At 29.1% G+C, this 20,148-nt stretch overlaps 1 protein-coding gene across 1 annotated transcript in view; it reads left to right on the forward strand.

Annotated features, from left to right (window-relative positions):
- Positions 1 to 20,148, forward strand: part of LOC111636469 (vesicle transport protein SEC20-like) — a 34,746-nt gene that overhangs the window by 6,035 nt on the left and 8,563 nt on the right. Inside the window, exons 2-3 of the mRNA XM_023381728.1 lie at positions 11,138 to 11,230; positions 15,209 to 15,300. Of these exons, the coding sequence (XP_023237496.1) occupies positions 11,138 to 11,230; positions 15,209 to 15,300 (185 nt within the window). The remainder of the gene's footprint in view (positions 1 to 11,137; positions 11,231 to 15,208; positions 15,301 to 20,148) is intronic.

Genomic DNA, 20,148 nt, shown 5'->3' on the forward strand with positions numbered 1-20,148 from the left:
GTGTTACTGTGAATTTACTTATCAATTTGTTAACAATGTATATTTTTATGGCTTTACTGTTTTACCGGTACCTCTGTTTATTATTACGTTATTGCACCAACATTACCGTTTTTAACGAGAAATCTTGTATATCGTATGCTTAATCTTTTAATTAATGTTCAACGCGTCGAACCCACATGTCAAATGTAAGTCCACATTTTTGTTCATTTATGTCAATCACGGCCTTTTTATAAAATTGTTAACCTCCTATTAATTTTTGTAGCAAATAGCTGATGAGGGACTCTATGTCCGAAATGCATTCTGAAAATAAAATAGTGTTTTTCTAAATCTAATTTGATGTCCTGTGGTGGTGTAATAAGTCTAGAAGTAAAGTAAAGCCAATCTTAGCGCTCACTAACCATTGAGAAGACTAGACAAGAAGCGTATCATAGTATCTAAAGGTCTGTTCACATGTATTAGTCCACTCGGTTCTGTTAAATGTCATCTGTCAGTGATAAAAAATATCATTAACATCCTTATAGGTTACTGGATTCACTCCTACTAGATTTGTCATAATGGTTAACTTAATGGACAATTCAGACTTTTTAAATTAAAATTATTTTAGACTTTTAATTTCTCCTCAGTAAATTTTTACAATTGCTTTTCCTTATGTTTATCTTAACACTTTCAATGTGTTTCAATTTAAATTAAAGATATTATAAGTCCAAATTGTCTATTAAGTCAACTGTTGTGACAAATCTAATCTAGGTGAAAGTGGATCAAGTAACTTGTAAAGATGTCAACAAATTCTATTAGATATGAAACAAACAACAACAAAAAAATTCTTTGCTTTGAATTTGATTGAAGTATTCACACATGTACCTTCAGTGTCTGATCAGTATTTGTACTGTGATTTAAAGTTTTTTTTTTTTTTTCTTTTTTACAGACACACTACGGTGACATTATTCAACACTTGGCAGATTATTCACCACTTTATTCCAACTGAATAAAGTGGTGAATAATCTGCCAAGTGTTGTAGTGTGTCTGTAAAAAAGCAAGGTAAACTACAACACGGTTTCATCAGAATCAAGTGATTTAAAGTATTACTGCCAACAATATTTTTGATTTTTCACTGATATTATTATACAGTTCCCTATTTGTGCTTACATTTAATTTCTATATTTTAAGTAAAAATGCTTTTTTTTATGTTTTAAATGTTTCATTAATGAAATAATAATTTATTTTTTATATAAACATATTTGAACATTTTTAATAAATATTTTATTTATATAATTATAAAATTTTTTTATATTTTTACATATATTGTATTTTTTTTTTATATTTATATTTCATATTCTGTTTTCCTTTTAAAGGATAACAAACTTCTTTACTTTGACTTTTCTTCCATGCATCAAATACTATTTTTACTGATGTATTTCCTCTTCATTCAAAATTATGGCAACTATTGCTAATTCTGTGAATTTTGACATCTGGAATATCACTGACATGACACTGATCAAACTGCATATATATCTGTATATATACATTACTTACAGGTCATGGATGTCACTAACATAGAAGTGACACATTACTGATGTGTGTGAATTGACCTTAAAGGTTGAATTTGTTACATTGATTTTGTTGTTATTGTGTATGGCCATAATGTTTTTATTGTGGTTTCAGATAATTATAATTTGCAAACAGAAAAATAAATTAGTATTAGGCTGTGTACACATAGACTGATGCTAATTTCAAGATTTAAAATTTTTTTGGCTGTCTTGAAGAGTGAAAGTAGTGGCAATACAAACAATTGAATTTTATTCAAAATTTTTGATAACATATATTGTTTATTTGATTTTTTTCTGTATACAAATGAAAAGATTAATAGGATTAGATGATTTTTCATCTTTGAGTACTAAAGACTCGCCACTTATGTCATACAGGTGTTCACTTTCACATTTATCCAAGTGCAAAAAAGTGCATTAGTTCCATTGTGATGTGTAGAGTAAAATAAATAAATTAATTAAAAAATGAGACATCTATAAATTGTGCAGTAGTTCTGAGGCAATATGTAACATGATAATGCAAATTAAAAATGCAATCTTGATAAATCATATGACAACATATGATGCTGATATCCTTACAGAACAGTCAACATCATGCAGTCTGCTAATTGATAGAACACTTCAACAATGTCTTAGATCACAAACACTACTGCGAAATGATTATACTTTAGGAGAAACAAGATGAAATGCATGAGAATCAGTGCACAGATTCTATTAGTGCTTTCCAGCTGCATCAAGACTTACTGTATGCATATGGTGATTCTGAATATAATTTGTCTTTTGATAGTAATCTGTAACATAGTTAAGAATCATGGTCTGGAGGCCCTGAGTCTTGACAATGTAAGAAAGCACAAACATTCGATAAACACTTGACATCATGTGGCATTATGTCACATATTGTACTCTCTTTTCAAGATGGCAGTATGAACGTTTTTGGATACAAAATATAATGATTTGTAACTTGACTCAGTAAGGAAAATGTATCAATAATTTTCTAGCAACCATTAATCCATTTGTTTGTTGACTCAATGGTGATTATATTTGTTGTGTATATAATGGCAGTAAAAAAGGAAAGACATCAGAATGATTAAGATTTTCTAGATATTGTATTTGTTGGCAAGTGAAACAATTAAAATATTTTCAGTTGTAATGTGGGAATTTGTCATATTAATGTAATGAATAAATTAATTGTAATTGTAAGTGAATTCAACAGTATATCATTATTAATGGACATTACATCTATATGTTTAATTTTGCTTGAATATAGATGTTAGGATCAAAGAACGAAAACACTCATTGAGCAAAAACAATTACCACAACACATTGTGGTCACTTTAAATCATCCACAACACAAAATTCATGTTGCACTTGTAAAAACAGCCGCAAAGTGTTGTGACTAACTCAAAAATACCATATAGTGAAATTTGCGTCGCAGCTTTCACAACATTTGACCACTATGCATTGTGGTGATTAAGAAAAGCCATAACGCGTTCTGAATGTTAGCTGATGCAACCATGATAGAGAGTGATAAGACGCACAGTGGTTTGTAACTTTAAAATATGGGTTCTAGGCCTCAAAACATTTTTATTTACAATTTTTAATGCTGAACAGCATTAGTTCTACTACAAGTTTCCCTAGAAATTTAATTTTCATACTTAAAAAAATTTCAAAGAAATAAAATATATGGAGAAAACTACACATTTTTTTTTTTTTTTTTCGCCTAAAAGTGCTAAAGGTCAAACTACATGCCCTAATAGGTGCTTGATGTAATCTACACAATGACATAAAAATCAGCTGCTAAAGTTATAAACCACTTGTGACAAATTTATTATGGTTAAAGCCACCACAAGTTCTGGATGTTAATAACGAGGTTATGATAAAAAAATAAAACTTTGTAACTTGGTTATTTTTCAACAACATTTAATCATTCCTGAAAATCTGTTGTAGTGCTGGAGATGTCAACATTTTCTAATGACTAATTTACTAAAAATAATTACTTTGTCAGGAACTTTTATTAATAAATCAGTCTTTTTTTTACTTTCTTGAAATCGTGTTGGTGATTATTTCTGTCGTTTTTGAACACTATATAGTGTTTAAAAACGACAGACTTTTTTTTATGAGAATCAAGAATGTTGCAAAGTTATTTATTTTTACAAGAACTATTAACATGAAATTTTGAGTAACATTTTATGTTTTTTCAGCAACATTTGCATTTTTTTATCAATATAGTATCTTTTACAGTGAGACATTATAAACCCTCGCTTACTGCCAGATGTTAATGTGGATGCTGAGTGAAGTGTTAATGAAGTTGAGGGTACATCGTGAATGTTAATAAAGTTACTCTCATAAATTGTAAATTCATTACTAGCATAAAGTCGATCAGGAAGACCTTCCTTGTTTCCTAACTGATAGAGACCTGATGGATTAATGCTCATAGCAACATTTCTGGGAGCTGCACATCTATCAACATCAGGCACCCTAAAACATTTGAACCAATTTCAACCTGTCCGTCATATTGGGTTGCATCAGCTAAAGTTCAGAATGCGTTATGGCTTTTCTTAATCACCATAATGCATAGTGGTCAAATTTCATGAAAGTCACAACATGAATTTCATTTTGTGGTCTTTTTGAGTTACTCACAATGCATTGCTGCTGTTTTTACAAGTACTACAACATGAATTTCACATTGTGGATGATTTAAAGAGACCACAATACGTTGTGGTTGTTTTTTTTGCTCAGTGAGTGTTTTCATTCTTTGAGCTTAACATAGATATTAATATTTCAAGTCTTTGCTTTGAAAATATTGTAAATATTTGATTTTACTACTGTTGTTGAATTAAGGATAATCATATTTTGATTAAAAACATTATTTATAAATTTTACTTGATAAGTACAACCTAATCAGTTTTTTTATGATTAATAATTGATTTTTAGATTGCAAAGAAAATATCAATAATTATATTTAGTTTAATAAGTTTTCTTTCTTTTCTAGAATTTTATGAAAAATCATATTTGAGACATTTTCATTAAATTTTGAACTATAAAAATTAAACTATTATAATTAAACAAAACAATTTACATATAATTATGAAAAGCATAAGTACTATTTTAACTATTTATGTTGGTTCTATATTTGTGGAGGTTACATGTCAACAATGTAAAAATGTAAAATTTTACAAAAATCTACTCTTGCCCCAAATACCACAGACGTTTACTACATTATGCTTAAATGTTTATGAAACCATTTAAAATTAACAGAAAAATATTTAAATATGTTTAAAAGGTTTTACAATAAACAGTAACATTTCAGATCCATGTTTCTGAAAAATAATTAAAAAAATTAAAATTAAAAAATAATACTACAGGTATACCTCGACTTACGTCGTTTCGAGTTACGTCGTTTCCGATTATACATCATTTGTCAAAAAAGTATATGGAAAAATAAAAATCAAGTTTAAGTCATTTTATTCGACTTTGTCTGTCAGCAACAAATATTGAAGTCGTAATATCACTAGAAAAGCGTTTAAAGCACATAAAATCATATTAAAATATATACATTTACAACTATGTGCTGTGTTTACAGTACTTGCATTCGTAAATTTAGATTACTTTTTTCTGTATGTTATTAAAAACTAAAATTTATTTGTTTGTAAGCTTAAAATAGATCCTTATTAACCATATATTATTAAAAATGCATTAATAAATAAAATACAGAACCGGAATTGGCAATTTATGGTTTAGCCTAGTGACAAGTAGATTTGGAAACAAGTAAATTCGACTTACGTCGTTTTTCAACTTAAGTCGTTTTCCTGGAACCAATTACCGACGTAAGGCGAGGTATACCTGTATATCAAAATTTTATTACATAGTTAAGAACAAGGCATTCACTCACAAAAGTCATAAGCCATTCTATTCAGTTGCTACTCACTGTGAAAGTGAAGATACCCATAACCTACCATCACTTAGGGTAAATGCAATAAGCAACAGCGAAAGTTTTAGTATGACAAATTTTATGATTGCTATCACGAAAAACATATCTGCAAATATAGAGACCTGGCTATATATACTGTGGTGCCTCTTATAATGTTTGCCTTGAATAATGAACGCTGCAAGCAACGGACTTTCTGTTTGGCCGTTACGTGACTCGAGCAATGGACTGGCTGCGAACAATGGACTTTCCGTTCAGCAGTTACATGAGGCGAACAACTGACTTTCTGTGAACAAGTGCAAATGATGTTTCCACTCTTTTGCTGTCGCCAATGACAATCTGCTATTTTTATAATATATCAGTATTATTAGAATATCTGAAGTACAGAGCTCCAGTTGGGATTCGGCTTGCTCCCTTGTTTATTATGTACATCACCTCAGTGCAGGGTTTATTCATTTATTCATTTTCAAGTGTTGTGCAAATCATGGCTTCTAAAAAAACAGAAAGGTGATTTCAATTGAAACAAAGCAAGAAATCATCAGAAGGAGTGAAAGTTGACAAAAACTTCCTTGTCAAATGGGGAGAGGTTCAGGAGTTTACCAACACTCATTATTCAGAGCTGAGGCCAACAGGATCAATGATCTCTACAATGATACCCTTGCCCGTCATTTTCGACTGGTGTTGAAGAAGAGAGAGAAACTGACCACCTTGGACATGTTTTTCAAGAACCAGCTGCCAAAAAACAAAGGATGGAACAAGAAGAGTTGACTCTGCAAGNTTTCGCCTTTATTGAAGCAAAATTGTAAAACATACCTAATTTTCTCTTTGTTAACTTCCGTCTTTTACACCCTATAACTCACAACTGAATTGACCAATCAAAAAATTGTAAAAGAATTTTTTTTAGTACAGAATGTCACTTTTCCAATAAGCACAAGTCTGAACTTGTGTCATCAATATTTTATGAGATATGTATCACTACAGCCATCTAGTGACAAAATAATGGATTTCTTTTTCCCCAACCTAATATTTCTATGGGAAAATGCATTTCATATAATGGACTTTTCACTTAACGGACATGCACCTGGAATGGATATGAAACTGTGCTTTGAAATTTGTTTCTGCTTCTGACACAATAAAGTGCTATAAATTATGATACTTGGAGGTTTTTCTCATCTTTATTTAGTTGATCAACTAAATAAAGATGAGAAAAACTGCCAAGTGTCTTAATTTATAGCACTTTATTGTGTCAGAAATGGGAACTATTTTTTTATTAAAGTTTGTATCAGATAATGAAAAAATTAAAACAAAGTTTATTTTATAAGAATATTCTTACTATGATCTATGAATGTATGTCTCTTTAATCTGAAATTAAGTTTGGTAGACTATCATTACAGCTTTCAGGTTAGACACTTTTTTATTGTTTTGACATATGCATTTCAGGCTTATATAAATGCTAAGCCCCTCTTCAGTGCAATACTACAAATTATTAAAAAAAACAACAATTAGTAACATGACAAAATTTTCTTGCATGTAGGTCATATTTACTGACATAAAACTATCATACTTAAAATACATGTGGTTCTGTCTTCTAAAACCATAGTGTATAACGGGTAAAATTGGAAAGATTTTTTAATACAGCCATTAAAAACACCAAAAATACACTTTCCAAACATTCATATGGAAAACCTAATATATTAATATTTTTATAATTTTTTTCTCTTTATAACATCACATATTCCAATAAAATAACAATATAATATGATACATACCCACTTTTATATTTTTCAACATGTGCTCATAAAATCTTATATAAGTACAACTTTTAAAGAATGTGTATTTTCTACATAACGTTGCAGTAACTGTAATTATAATTGTTTTACAGGTTAATTACATGCAGTATAGTAATATTAAAATCATTTTCAAGAGAATACATACATAATTTCATAATATATTTCCATTCATTTTCTAATACAACACTGTGTATGACAAATACATTACAATCACATTTTCCCTTAGTGCCCTCTATCATATTGTTCCACTGTTGATCTCTTTGCATACCATTTGATATATTGATTAAATTATCTTTAAATCATCTTTAAATTTTATAATTTCAATATGTTCCTTAAATTTACATTTATACATATCTTTTTCCAAATGAATTATTTTTATGTTATTTCTATCTATTTGACAATTACTATTTCTTATATGGCTGAACCATGGAGAATTATTATATTTTAATCTTATTGCTGCTTCATGTTCTTTATTTTTTAATTCTAACGTTCTACTAGTTTCACCTATATAATTTTTTGGTTTTTGGCAATTACAATTAATTTTATATACANTATATGGAAAAATAAAAATCAAGTTTAAGTCATTTTATTCGACTTTGTCTGTCAGCAACAAATATTGAAGTCGTAATATCACTAGAAAAGCGTTTAAAGCACATAAAATCATATTAAAATATATACATTTACAACTATGTGCTGTGTTTACAGTACTTGCATTCGTAAATTTAGATTACTTTTTTCTGTATGTTATTAAAAACTAAAATTTATTTGTTTGTAAGCTTAAAATAGATCCTTATTAACCATATATTATTAAAAATGCATTAATAAATAAAATACAGAACCGGAATTGGCAATTTATGGTTTAGCCTAGTGACAAGTAGATTTGGAAACAAGTAAATTCGACTTACGTCGTTTTTCAACTTAAGTCGTTTTCCTGGAACCAATTACCGACGTAAGGCGAGGTATACCTGTATATCAAAATTTTATTACATAGTTAAGAACAAGGCATTCACTCACAAAAGTCATAAGCCATTCTATTCAGTTGCTACTCACTGTGAAAGTGAAGATACCCATAACCTACCATCACTTAGGGTAAATGCAATAAGCAACAGCGAAAGTTTTAGTATGACAAATTTTATGATTGCTATCACGAAAAACATATCTGCAAATATAGAGACCTGGCTATATATACTGTGGTGCCTCTTATAATGTTTGCCTTGAATAATGAACGCTGCAAGCAACGGACTTTCTGTTTGGCCGTTACGTGACTCGAGCAATGGACTGGCTGCGAACAATGGACTTTCCGTTCAGCAGTTACATGAGGCGAACAACTGACTTTCTGTGAACAAGTGCAAATGATGTTTCCACTCTTTTGCTGTCGCCAATGACAATCTGCTATTTTTATAATATATCAGTATTATTAGAATATCTGAAGTACAGAGCTCCAGTTGGGATTCGGCTTGCTCCCTTGTTTATTATGTACATCACCTCAGTGCAGGGTTTATTCATTTATTCATTTTCAAGTGTTGTGCAAATCATGGCTTCTAAAAAAACAGAAAGGTGATTTCAATTGAAACAAAGCAAGAAATCATCAGAAGGAGTGAAAGTTGACAAAAACTTCCTTGTCAAATGGGGAGAGGTTCAGGAGTTTACCAACACTCATTATTCAGAGCTGAGGCCAACAGGATCAATGATCTCTACAATGATACCCTTGCCCGTCATTTTCGACTGGTGTTGAAGAAGAGAGAGAAACTGACCACCTTGGACATGTTTTTCAAGAACCAGCTGCCAAAAAACAAAGGATGGAACAAGAAGAGTTGACTCTGCAAGCTCCAGTAGCCTCTCCTGAATCTGACTCCGATTAAAAAACAATAAAAAGAGACCTGCTGCAATGTGTAAAAAGACTGTATCTGTATGAATGGGTGAAGAAAGTGTTCCTCCACCTCCTCCTCACAACATCTGACTATCCGGCATAATTGGTGACTGCTCCATTTTCTTTTATGGTACAGTACGGTTATTTTATGCTGCGGAACGAATTATATGTTTTAACATATATTTCTATGGGAAAATGCATTTCATATAATGGACTTTTCACTTAACGGACATGCACCTGGAATGGATATGAAACTGTGCTTTGAAATTTGTTTCTGCTTCTGACACAATAAAGTGCTATAAATTATGATACTTGGAGGTTTTTCTCATCTTTATTTAGTTGATCAACTAAATAAAGATGAGAAAAACTGCCAAGTGTCTTAATTTATAGCACTTTATTGTGTCAGAAATGGGAACTATTTTTTTATTAAAGTTTGTATCAGATAATGAAAAAATTAAAACAAAGTTTATTTTATAAGAATATTCTTACTATGATCTATGAATGTATGTCTCTTTAATCTGAAATTAAGTTTGGTAGACTATCATTACAGCTTTCAGGTTAGACACTTTTTTATTGTTTTGACATATGCATTTCAGGCTTATATAAATGCTAAGCCCCTCTTCAGTGCAATACTACAAATTATTAAAAAAAACAACAATTAGTAACATGACAAAATTTTCTTGCATGTAGGTCATATTTACTGACATAAAACTATCATACTTAAAATACATGTGGTTCTGTCTTCTAAAACCATAGTGTATAACGGGTAAAATTGGAAAGATTTTTTAATACAGCCATTAAAAACACCAAAAATACACTTTCCAAACATTCATATGGAAAACCTAATATATTAATATTTTTATAATTTTTTTCTCTTTATAACATCACATATTCCAATAAAATAACAATATAATATGATACATACCCACTTTTATATTTTTCAACATGTGCTCATAAAATCTTATATAAGTACAACTTTTAAAGAATGTGTATTTTCTACATAACGTTGCAGTAACTGTAATTATAATTGTTTTACAGGTTAATTACATGCAGTATAGTAATATTAAAATCATTTTCAAGAGAATACATACATAATTTCATAATATATTTCCATTCATTTTCTAATACAACACTGTGTATGACAAATACATTACAATCACATTTTCCCTTAGTGCCCTCTATCATATTGTTCCACTGTTGATCTCTTTGCATACCATTTGATATATTGATTAAATTATCTTTAAATCATCTTTAAATTTTATAATTTCAATATGTTCCTTAAATTTACATTTATACATATCTTTTTCCAAATGAATTATTTTTATGTTATTTCTATCTATTTGACAATTACTATTTCTTATATGGCTGAACCATGGAGAATTATTATATTTTAATCTTATTGCTGCTTCATATTCTTTATTTTTTAATTCTAACGTTCTACTAGTTTCACCTATATAATTTTTTGGTTTTTGGCAATTACAATTAATTTTATATACAACTCCTGATTTTTTAAATTTATCAACATTCATTTTATATTTATTATTATTATTATTGCAAATATTACGTGAAATTTTATTGGTCAAAGATGGAGCCAAAACGATATTTTCTTTTTTTAAAATCTTACTACAATTATTATAAACATTGATATAAGGAAAAGCTTTATAATTCTTATCTTTTTTATATTTGATATTAAATCTGTTTTTGTAATACTGATTGTGCCACATTTTTAACTTGTAACTGGGGTAATTATTCAAAATAAATTTATTCTCTAATTCTTTTAATTCAATTTTACGATTTATATTATTAGTAGTTCTTGTATATATATTTTTGGACCCATTATGTAGATGTTCTTTTTTTATAGTTTCAGGGATGCAAGATTGATAATTGATGGTTTTATTGATGCTACATGATTTTTTAAACATTTTAAAAGAAAATTTGTTTATTTCATTAGTTATTGTTATATCTAAAAAATTTATTTTTGAATTTTGCTAACGTTCATTTTCAGGATATTAGAGATTGTACAGGTCCATTAGAAGTTTTGAATATACTTAACATGAAAGTTGGAGAAAATATTAGAATTCTCAAAAACTGTCTTGAAGTAAGTTCCTTATTATTTGTATCTTATTATTATGATATATGAAAGAGAATTAAAAAAGCATATGACTTTAGTTTATTTCAGAATAGCTATTTGTGTACGGAATATATGTAAAAATATTTTTATAGAAAATACATACAGAATCTTTTGGAATCACTGATGAAAATGTATTGAACCAAGAGTTTGACATCTTTAAGAGTAAAGAGTAAGCAGTGATATCCAAACTGATCAAAAATGATTCCTTAAATAATTTACCAATGACAATTAAAAACTTGCCAGTGTATGATATGGTATACAATAACAATGAATACATAGATTCAATAAGAAAGAATATACAATTGAACTTCATAAATTTGAAGTTCAAAATGAGTGCATTGATAATTATTAAGTAAAACAGATACACTGTACTTACTTTGGGTGTCACATTTCCATGTTAAGCTTACTTCACACTGAGAGTGAATCACTGGCAAAAGTGAAAAACAGAATGAATAACACATCATACATTACGTCATTTCTGGCAAATTTTATCATTTTGTGAATCGTCAGAAGTTTAGAACTGTCAGAGTTTTGTGCTAGGAAAAAAATTTCACCATCAATTATAGTCCTGTTTGTTGTCATTGTTCTAGTGTTCTTCTATCAATATAGCTATCAATTTGGCTATTAATGAGGACTTATCATACCACAGTCAAAAAGTGATAGAGTAGAACTTTATTCTTTACTTAACTCTAAAATGTGCATTTTGGATTTTTGACCCCTCTTCAGTTGGAATAGACCCATCTTCAAAAACTAGTAAAATTTATAAAAATTACAATGTTACATATATTTAAACTCAAGAGTTACACAATTTTTTTTTTACTTACAATTGTAATTTAAAATTTTCCATGTATAATTTTCTTCTTTCAAGTACAATTTTACAAAAACTATCAAAATTAAATAAATTACAATATTATATACATTTATAAAACTATAAGTAATACAGTTATAAAATTTTACTTACAATAATAGTTCCAAAATAAATTCTTTATCTTTTGTACTAATTTAAAACTTTAAAATTAATAGTTCACTGATCACAAACTACATTATGTTAATTCTCTAATCAGAAGTTTACTCAACCCTGTCTTCATCTAACAACAATAACTGTAATCATATATTATCAATTTTCATTCTTTCATTTTCATTCATACAATTATTAAACTTTTTCTTTATTTTTCTTTAATTTCTAAATTTTCTTTTAACTTTCTCTTAAATTTATTTTTTCCCATTTTAAAATTTTATTGTACTTGGAAGAATGTTTTCTTTAATGTTTAATTAACAACTAGTTTTGTTAGATCTGATTAATTTTATAATTTAGTCACAGTTTAACAGGCATACCGATCATTCTGCAAAACTACAGTACTTCAATAAGTTTGAAAATATTAGGTTACATTTCTAAAAATTAAAATACAAATATAAATTATAAAGTTCCATTTATGGAAATACTTAGTTGCATGTTATTATGATATAGTAAGATATGTATTAACTTATATGTTGGAACTATCACTTGTATAAGAAAAAGAAACTTTACATCAGTTCAAAGAAAGTGCACCGAGCTATGGATAGTGTATCTGTTTCTTTAAAATTAATCTTTGCTCCATTGTTAAGTACATGCAAATTTCAATGGCCTTCAAATATTTAAGGTATGCCTTATCAGAAACCATGTGTAACAATTATATGTCCTTTAAAAGGAGAGGGCCAGACGTTCGGGTCTCCAGTTCAAATGAAACTTGGTGAGCAAGTAGCCCTAAATACAAACAGTTCCCTGTCCAAATAATAGGACCCACTTCTCAAGCATTTCCGAAAAACAGGCCTCTGAAAATTGAATGCTTAGCTTATGTCTTTGGAAGTTTCACATATCAGAACAATGATAGCTGAGTGGATAAGATTCTAGGCACTGGAGCTACATGTTGTAGATTCAAACTTCTGAAATTTTAGCATTTTTTATGTGTATCATAATTATCCTATTATTTTACTGTATCATTAGCATTATTATCACTATTATTATTTAAAGCTTTTATTTAAAACAAGTGATTGAAAAAAACATGATGTCATTTCCTGTTTAGTGAAAATAAAGTCTCTGTAGATTTAACTCTTGTATGTCATTAAATAAAATTTTCATTTTCTCATATTTATTTTCAGATATTTTTGCTCATGGTTACATACTTTGTCAACACAAGTGAATAAACTTCAGATGTTACTGCAGATGGACAAAAAAGATAAGTCTGATAGGAAAATAGGGTATCATAATTTTATTAATTATTAATGTTATGGACAATTTCCTCATGTGTTCATGTTTGCTACACTTCAAATATAACAATATCCATATATCATATCTAATATACCATATCTGAAAATTAATATGAAGAAATAAAAATTTTATTTAACGACATACAAGAGTTAAATCTTCAGAGACTTCATGTTCCCTAAACAGGAAATGACATCATGTTTTTTCAATCACTTGTTTTAAAAGCTTTAAATAATAGATAATAATGCTAACAACACAGTAAAATAATAGGATAATTTTATGATTATGTCACCACCAGAGGGATATTTTTAACCTATTTACGTATAGAGGGGGACCAGTAGCCTCAAATAAAAAGTCTACTCCATCATAAAATTGTTATTTTCCTCATGTGAGTGTGAAAGGACTAAGTGAAAAGTCACATTTTGTGTGTATTGTCTACTCAAGAATTTTCTTAAAATTTTTGTAAACTTAAATTTGTCCTGACTAATTTTTATAAAATGTATTTTTTCTAATATTTTGTCATCATCCACTAACCCATCTGGGCTTGCAGCTAAGAACGGATATTTTGGATGAAGAAACATGCCACATTCTTTCACAGGAGTATTTACAAAAGAAGAATATGCTGCAATTGCTTCTTTTTCATAACTTTAATTCATGAGAAATTGCGTTACTTTTTATTGGCCTGCTTGATAGTAATGAGGCACACAATTTCAGTGTGTCTGCTGATTTTAATTTACAAACTTTTCCAAAGTTTGAAAGTGTCAAATGCAACAAATGTTCCTTCTTCTAAATTCCATTTTTTCGTTGTGATTCAGTCTCTTTTTCCAAATGTTCTACGTATTCCATACTTGCTTAGTTAGCATTATTATCACTATTATCGTAAAGAACTTAAAAACATTTCAGACATTGTGCTTTTACAATAATCATGATCAGACTCTAAAGCCCTTATGTTTGCTGATTGCCTTAATTGCAATATTAGTATTGCATAACCACTCTTCATGTTCATTGCAAAATTAACAACAAAGTTTGTATAATCAGGAATTGAACTGCCAGGTGGTCTGGGATCAAATTTCACATCTTCCAATCATTTCCTTTTCATTCCTCTCTTGATAAATATATGAAAGTATACTAACCTTAATTGAGGAACCTTTATGTTTGCGGGTAGGCTGGTGGAATGATTGGACAACCTGTGTGTATGTTTTGTGACACTTATATGTGCCTGTTCTTCCATATTATTCTATTGGCAATATGCTTTAGCCTTAACCTGTTGTATATTCACATATTGCATTTTCCATATCCCCATCATCTGTAATTACTAAATCCATATATATGTTTCCTTGGTTAATTCAAATTTTACATTACCCTTAAAATATGAAAAATTCTTTTCTTTTGTTCCTCTTATTGTTAATAAAAATTCATTAAAATACATCTGCACAGCATACAGTGGCATTCTTTGATCTGACATCTCCATATATGCACAAATTATCTCTATAGTCAAAACTGGTATTTGTTAACTTGGAGAGAGATTCTTACATTCAGATGAATCAGGAAGTTTGAGTGCAGGAGAGCTATCACAGGATATAGAAAAATTGAGTTTCCTGATTCCTCTCATATACCAGTAACCTGAAAATTATTGTAAGCAAGTTTACTAACTAGTTAACATATGATCACAAGTATTTTTTTTTATAAATTTAAAATAGGAATTGGAGAAACTAAGTAATGAATATGATAAAGAAGAAGACAGGAAGAGAATACTGGATGAACTAGAAAATCATCATAAACAGTTGACAAGGTAAATAATGTAATATTTTATTAGTAGGTCCATTTTAATAATAATAAAACTTTTTGATGCTTAGTGTATAAATAAAAATATATTCTCCAAACAAAGCAAATTGTTACTTTTAAACAGAAAACAGTTCAAGTTCATAAGAGTAACATGACAAAATATTGGAATTATTAAAAAACTTTGCTTTAATGGAACAGAAAAAATACAGGAAAAAAGGTCCAAGCACTTCTATTATAATTACACTTTGAGGTCAATATCTATTTTCAGAAATTAAGAAAATTTTAAAAAATGTCATTACTATGTATTTTAGTATATCATTTACTATGTCATTACTATGTATTTCATAATAACCATTTATTTAGAGAAACAAAAATAATTAAAAAATAAAATTAAAATTAAGCAAAGGCTGGGTCATTTAAAATATTCCCTTGTGCAAAGCTTTATAGATTTCTATTTTATGTCTTCAATATCAAAACTATCTTTCTTACACTTGCTTTTTTTTTTTAATTTAAATTCCTAAAGATGAGCATTTGTTAAACAATATGAATATTGAAGCAACTGAATATTTTTTCTTGAATTCTCCAAATGTAACAAATTTGTATTTAAAAATATTTTTTGTGTCTGACCTTTTGTATTCATTGAAATAAATAAATTATAAATGATTTGAATAATATATATTCATAAAATTTGTAAATGCATTTAAATTTGAAATATAGTGTCAAACTTTGACATTGTTATAACAATACTACAAATAAAATTTATGTATAAATGGTGCACAAAAGTACAAGGATTGTATAGTAAATATCTGAACTGATTTTATTACTAAATATTATGCATAAAAAGAAATTATAAACATTATTTTTCAACTTAATCCATTTCCACTTTCAAACTTTTTTTTTTTTAGTTCTATATTCTTCAGCAGAATATTCTTTTGGCTGGTAGAACTGTATCAATCATTTTATCATTGTCTGCATAATTTTTTGTCAAGATATTCTTTCAGAAATCAAACAAGTAATAATCACATGGTGATAAGTCCAGAATGTAGGGAGAATGAGGTAGCATTTTTATCTAATCAAAGAAGCTCTTCAGCATCCAGTAAAATGTGGAAGATGAAACAAATGTTTTTGGAATCCACCTGATTCCAGCTTTGGGTTGAAATAGTTCATAGTTCATTTATAATTGGAATACACTGAATTAGAAACAAACTATATCAACCTGAAACTGGAATCAGATGGATTCCGAAAACATTTGTTTCATCTTCCACAATTTACTGGTTGCTGAAGAGCTTCTGTGATTAGATATTAATATGTTTCCAGTAATATAGAAGTACATCTTTTATTTTTGTAGCATTTTTATTTTGCTAAAGAAACTACAAAGGCTAAAACCTTATAGTTTCTTTAGCATAATCCTACAAGATAATGCCTTTGATTGATATTCTAGCTATTTTCTTGTATAGGACATACCAGACAATAGTTCAGTATAGATCAGTGCATTGAAAGTTAATGCACTGAGCTACTTCCTTTCTTCAGGTATTTCATATGCACTATACCACTGTAATTCCAAAGATCAGTGCCATGACTTTACCAGCAGAGAGATAGCTGGATATGGAATCTCTTGAAAAATGATTGCACCATTAAAATACAGATAGGTAGGCTACAGTACTGTCTCCTACTACACAGCAGAGGATTTTCATGCTGCTGACACTTTCCTCTACAAGAAACTTCATTACAATTCACTATTCATGAATAGGCATTAAACATTCTAACACAGTCTTTAATAATGAGATTGGAAAATAAGCCATGATGTTTGCAAAGTTCTGACATGCTTTGCCCAATATGGCAAGTGATGAGAGACAAATGGCTATGAGGTTCAATTGACCTATATTGCTGTGCTTATCCTAATATATAAAGTGAGATTGTTTGTGTTTGCTAGATGTAATCTTGGAATCTACTGAACCAACTTTTAAAATTCTTTCTTTATTGAAAAGCTTAATCTTTCCAGATGAACATAGGCTATATGCTATTTTTACATTAAAAAAGGCAAATGCACGAGAAAGATGTTTTTACTGCAGCATTTGTCTTGCATTGTCATTTGTCTGCCCTGATCAAGGTCAGTCAGTCCCTTTTGCCACCTGTGAGCTATTTTAAACTTATTATCTTATATTTTCAGTTTCGGTTTTGATTCTTGCAGTTTGAGTAGTTGTGTATGTGCTTTGTTTATATTGTCTTGGTCATTTGTTTCTTATAATACTCTTATGTTAACAGATACAACTATAAAGAGTGAATTTACTTTCCTTAGATGAAATTAAACTTTTGTATGTAGGCCTACAGCTTCTTTTTATGTTTATTGTTTTAATATTAATCTTATCACACCATTATTTAAAAATAAGAATTAGTCTTATGTTATCAGATAGTATGTCTATGTAAATTGAGTTCTTTCAGTTACTTTTCAAGTGTACACATATGTGAGTGAGCTTTATCATTGGTAATATGCCTAAAAGAAAGTTGCAATTGTCATAAAATACATCCATGTCAAGAGAAAGCTGTTACTTTCCAATGTAGTGTGTGTAAGCTACCTTAAAATTTAAAATCCCTCACTCCTTCCTGCTGATTTAATCTTCTCTACAAACTCCCAAACCCTGGACCAAATTCTGCTTAGTACCCTAAGGGAAACAGGGATTACCATAAAAATAAGACTCTACACTCTTCCTCTCTGATTTCATCTCCCTACCCCAAACTCTCAAATCTTTTAAGCAACCTAAACAAATTTTGCATAATTTGCTATAATTCTCCAAACAAAAATACATTAAAACTTCTTTTAATGTATTTTTGTTTGTCAAATATTCTTTAACTCAAAAAAAATGAAGCACTCAGTAGGTCTCTTGAATTTCCTGAACTCAAATATTCTCCAAGTCAAATTTTTTATGGTCCCCTGACACTGATTTAGGTTACTTTCAGCTTCCTTGATTTGAATTTTAATATTTATTCTGTCAAAAGTGATCCTAATTATTGGATATCCATGAAATTTTAGATAGATAGTTGTATCTACTATCCAACACCCACTTGCAGACAACATTCCAGTCTAAAGTGAGAGGAGCTTTCTTTATCTCAACAAGATGTACCTGCAAAACTGTTTGATTCCATTAGTTATATTGAATATTTTGCTGAAAGGCATTACATGGGCTATTTAAAACACAAAACTACCAGAGATCAATGCACAAGAGGTAAAAATACAAATCTATTCAGAATCTGCATTTTTCACTCTATTGTTTTCTAACTCAAATCAAAGTTCCAAGGGGCTGAAAAACTCAAAGTTTTTTCTGCCCCTTGGAATTTTGAGTTAGAGAAATTTTACTGTATATACTACTTAAAAAGTTAGACCCTCACTCCTACTAATTTCATCTCTGCAAATTGCCAAACCCTTTGACTGATTTGCATCAAATTTTGTAGAGTTACTCTCTGCCACCTGTGGGAACATACACTACCTATAATGAGTTGTCCTCATTATAGGGTAGCATATCCTATAGTTTCTTCTTGAATTCCCAGGCAACACTGGGCATTTTCTTTGCTAGTTTGAAATAATATCAGTCCAGATATTTACTAGACAACCCATACACATTATTATAGCTGTATTAATTTGTTTTATTTTATTTTTATTATTAAAATTAACTAATTAAAATACTGAAAATAGAATTAAAAATATAAAAATCCAGCAATGAATTACATAACTTTTCTGGCAAAAAAATTTAAAATTGTGTACTGTGTCATCAGTTATTATATTTTATTAAAAAGACTTTTTGTATTATTAATTTTTATAAAATGGCAAAAAGGTTAATTTTGAGTGTAGAGATGAGTTTTATAAAAAGTTGTAAATGCTAATAACAAGTAAAATCTTCTTTAAGTCACTTTTATTAGTTAATTATGAAAAATTGATTTAAATTGAATTATTTTCAAGAAAAAATTAAATACAATAAAATGCAAAAAATAACAGGTTGATGAATGACATAATAAATTGGTCTATAAAATAGTTTATTTCATTCCAGCTACAACGAGAATAGTTAATTTCCTACCAACAGTTCACTGAACTGAAGTATACCTGTAGAATTTTAAAATATGAAATTTAGGGGGGGAATCAATTGTTTTGAACCATCAGGTACAATTGTGCCCCAAGAACCAGTGAATAATAATCTGAAACAATCCTATTAATTAGATTTTTCAGTTTTTCTCTTCCTCTTTTAATTTGTTGCAGTTAGATTATTATTTCGGTTTTACTATTGTTTGTTTTAAGATCAAATTATGTTATTGAAGCTATAATAAATAGTCATAAATAACGCAAAACCAATTGAAGGGCAGTGAAAAAATTAATTAGTCAAATTAGTCAAAACAACAATTGATATCCAAAGAAAACATCTGAGATGTAAAAAAAAAATATTGCACCAAGTAAAAATTATGGCACTCGAAATGAAAGTACAGGTAACCCCCGTATAACACGGCACTTCTATAGCACGGATTCACTCTAACACGGTTCGAGAATTGGTACCATCCCCTGTATAACACGGCACTTCTATAGCACGGATTCACTCTAACACGGTTTGAGAATTGGTACCATCCCCCGTATAACACGGTACTTTTATAGCACGGATTCACTCTGACACTGTTCGAGAATTGGGTAAAACCCTCGTACAACAGGAAATGTAATAAATTTTTACATACTTAAGTAATAATAGTTCACGAAAATTATTATTTTCTTGAACTATTAGTACTTAAGTATGTAAATTTTCTCTTCTCGCCTTCTGTCGATACACGTGGTCCTTCTCGAAACTTGTTTCAATGTTGCCAGATCGCGACGCTTCTG

This window comes from Centruroides sculpturatus, unplaced genomic scaffold (genome assembly GCF_000671375.1).
Source record: "Centruroides sculpturatus isolate CEXI.00-Female unplaced genomic scaffold, Cexi_2.0 scaffold964, whole genome shotgun sequence".
Lineage (NCBI taxonomy): Eukaryota > Metazoa > Arthropoda > Arachnida > Scorpiones > Buthidae > Centruroides > Centruroides sculpturatus.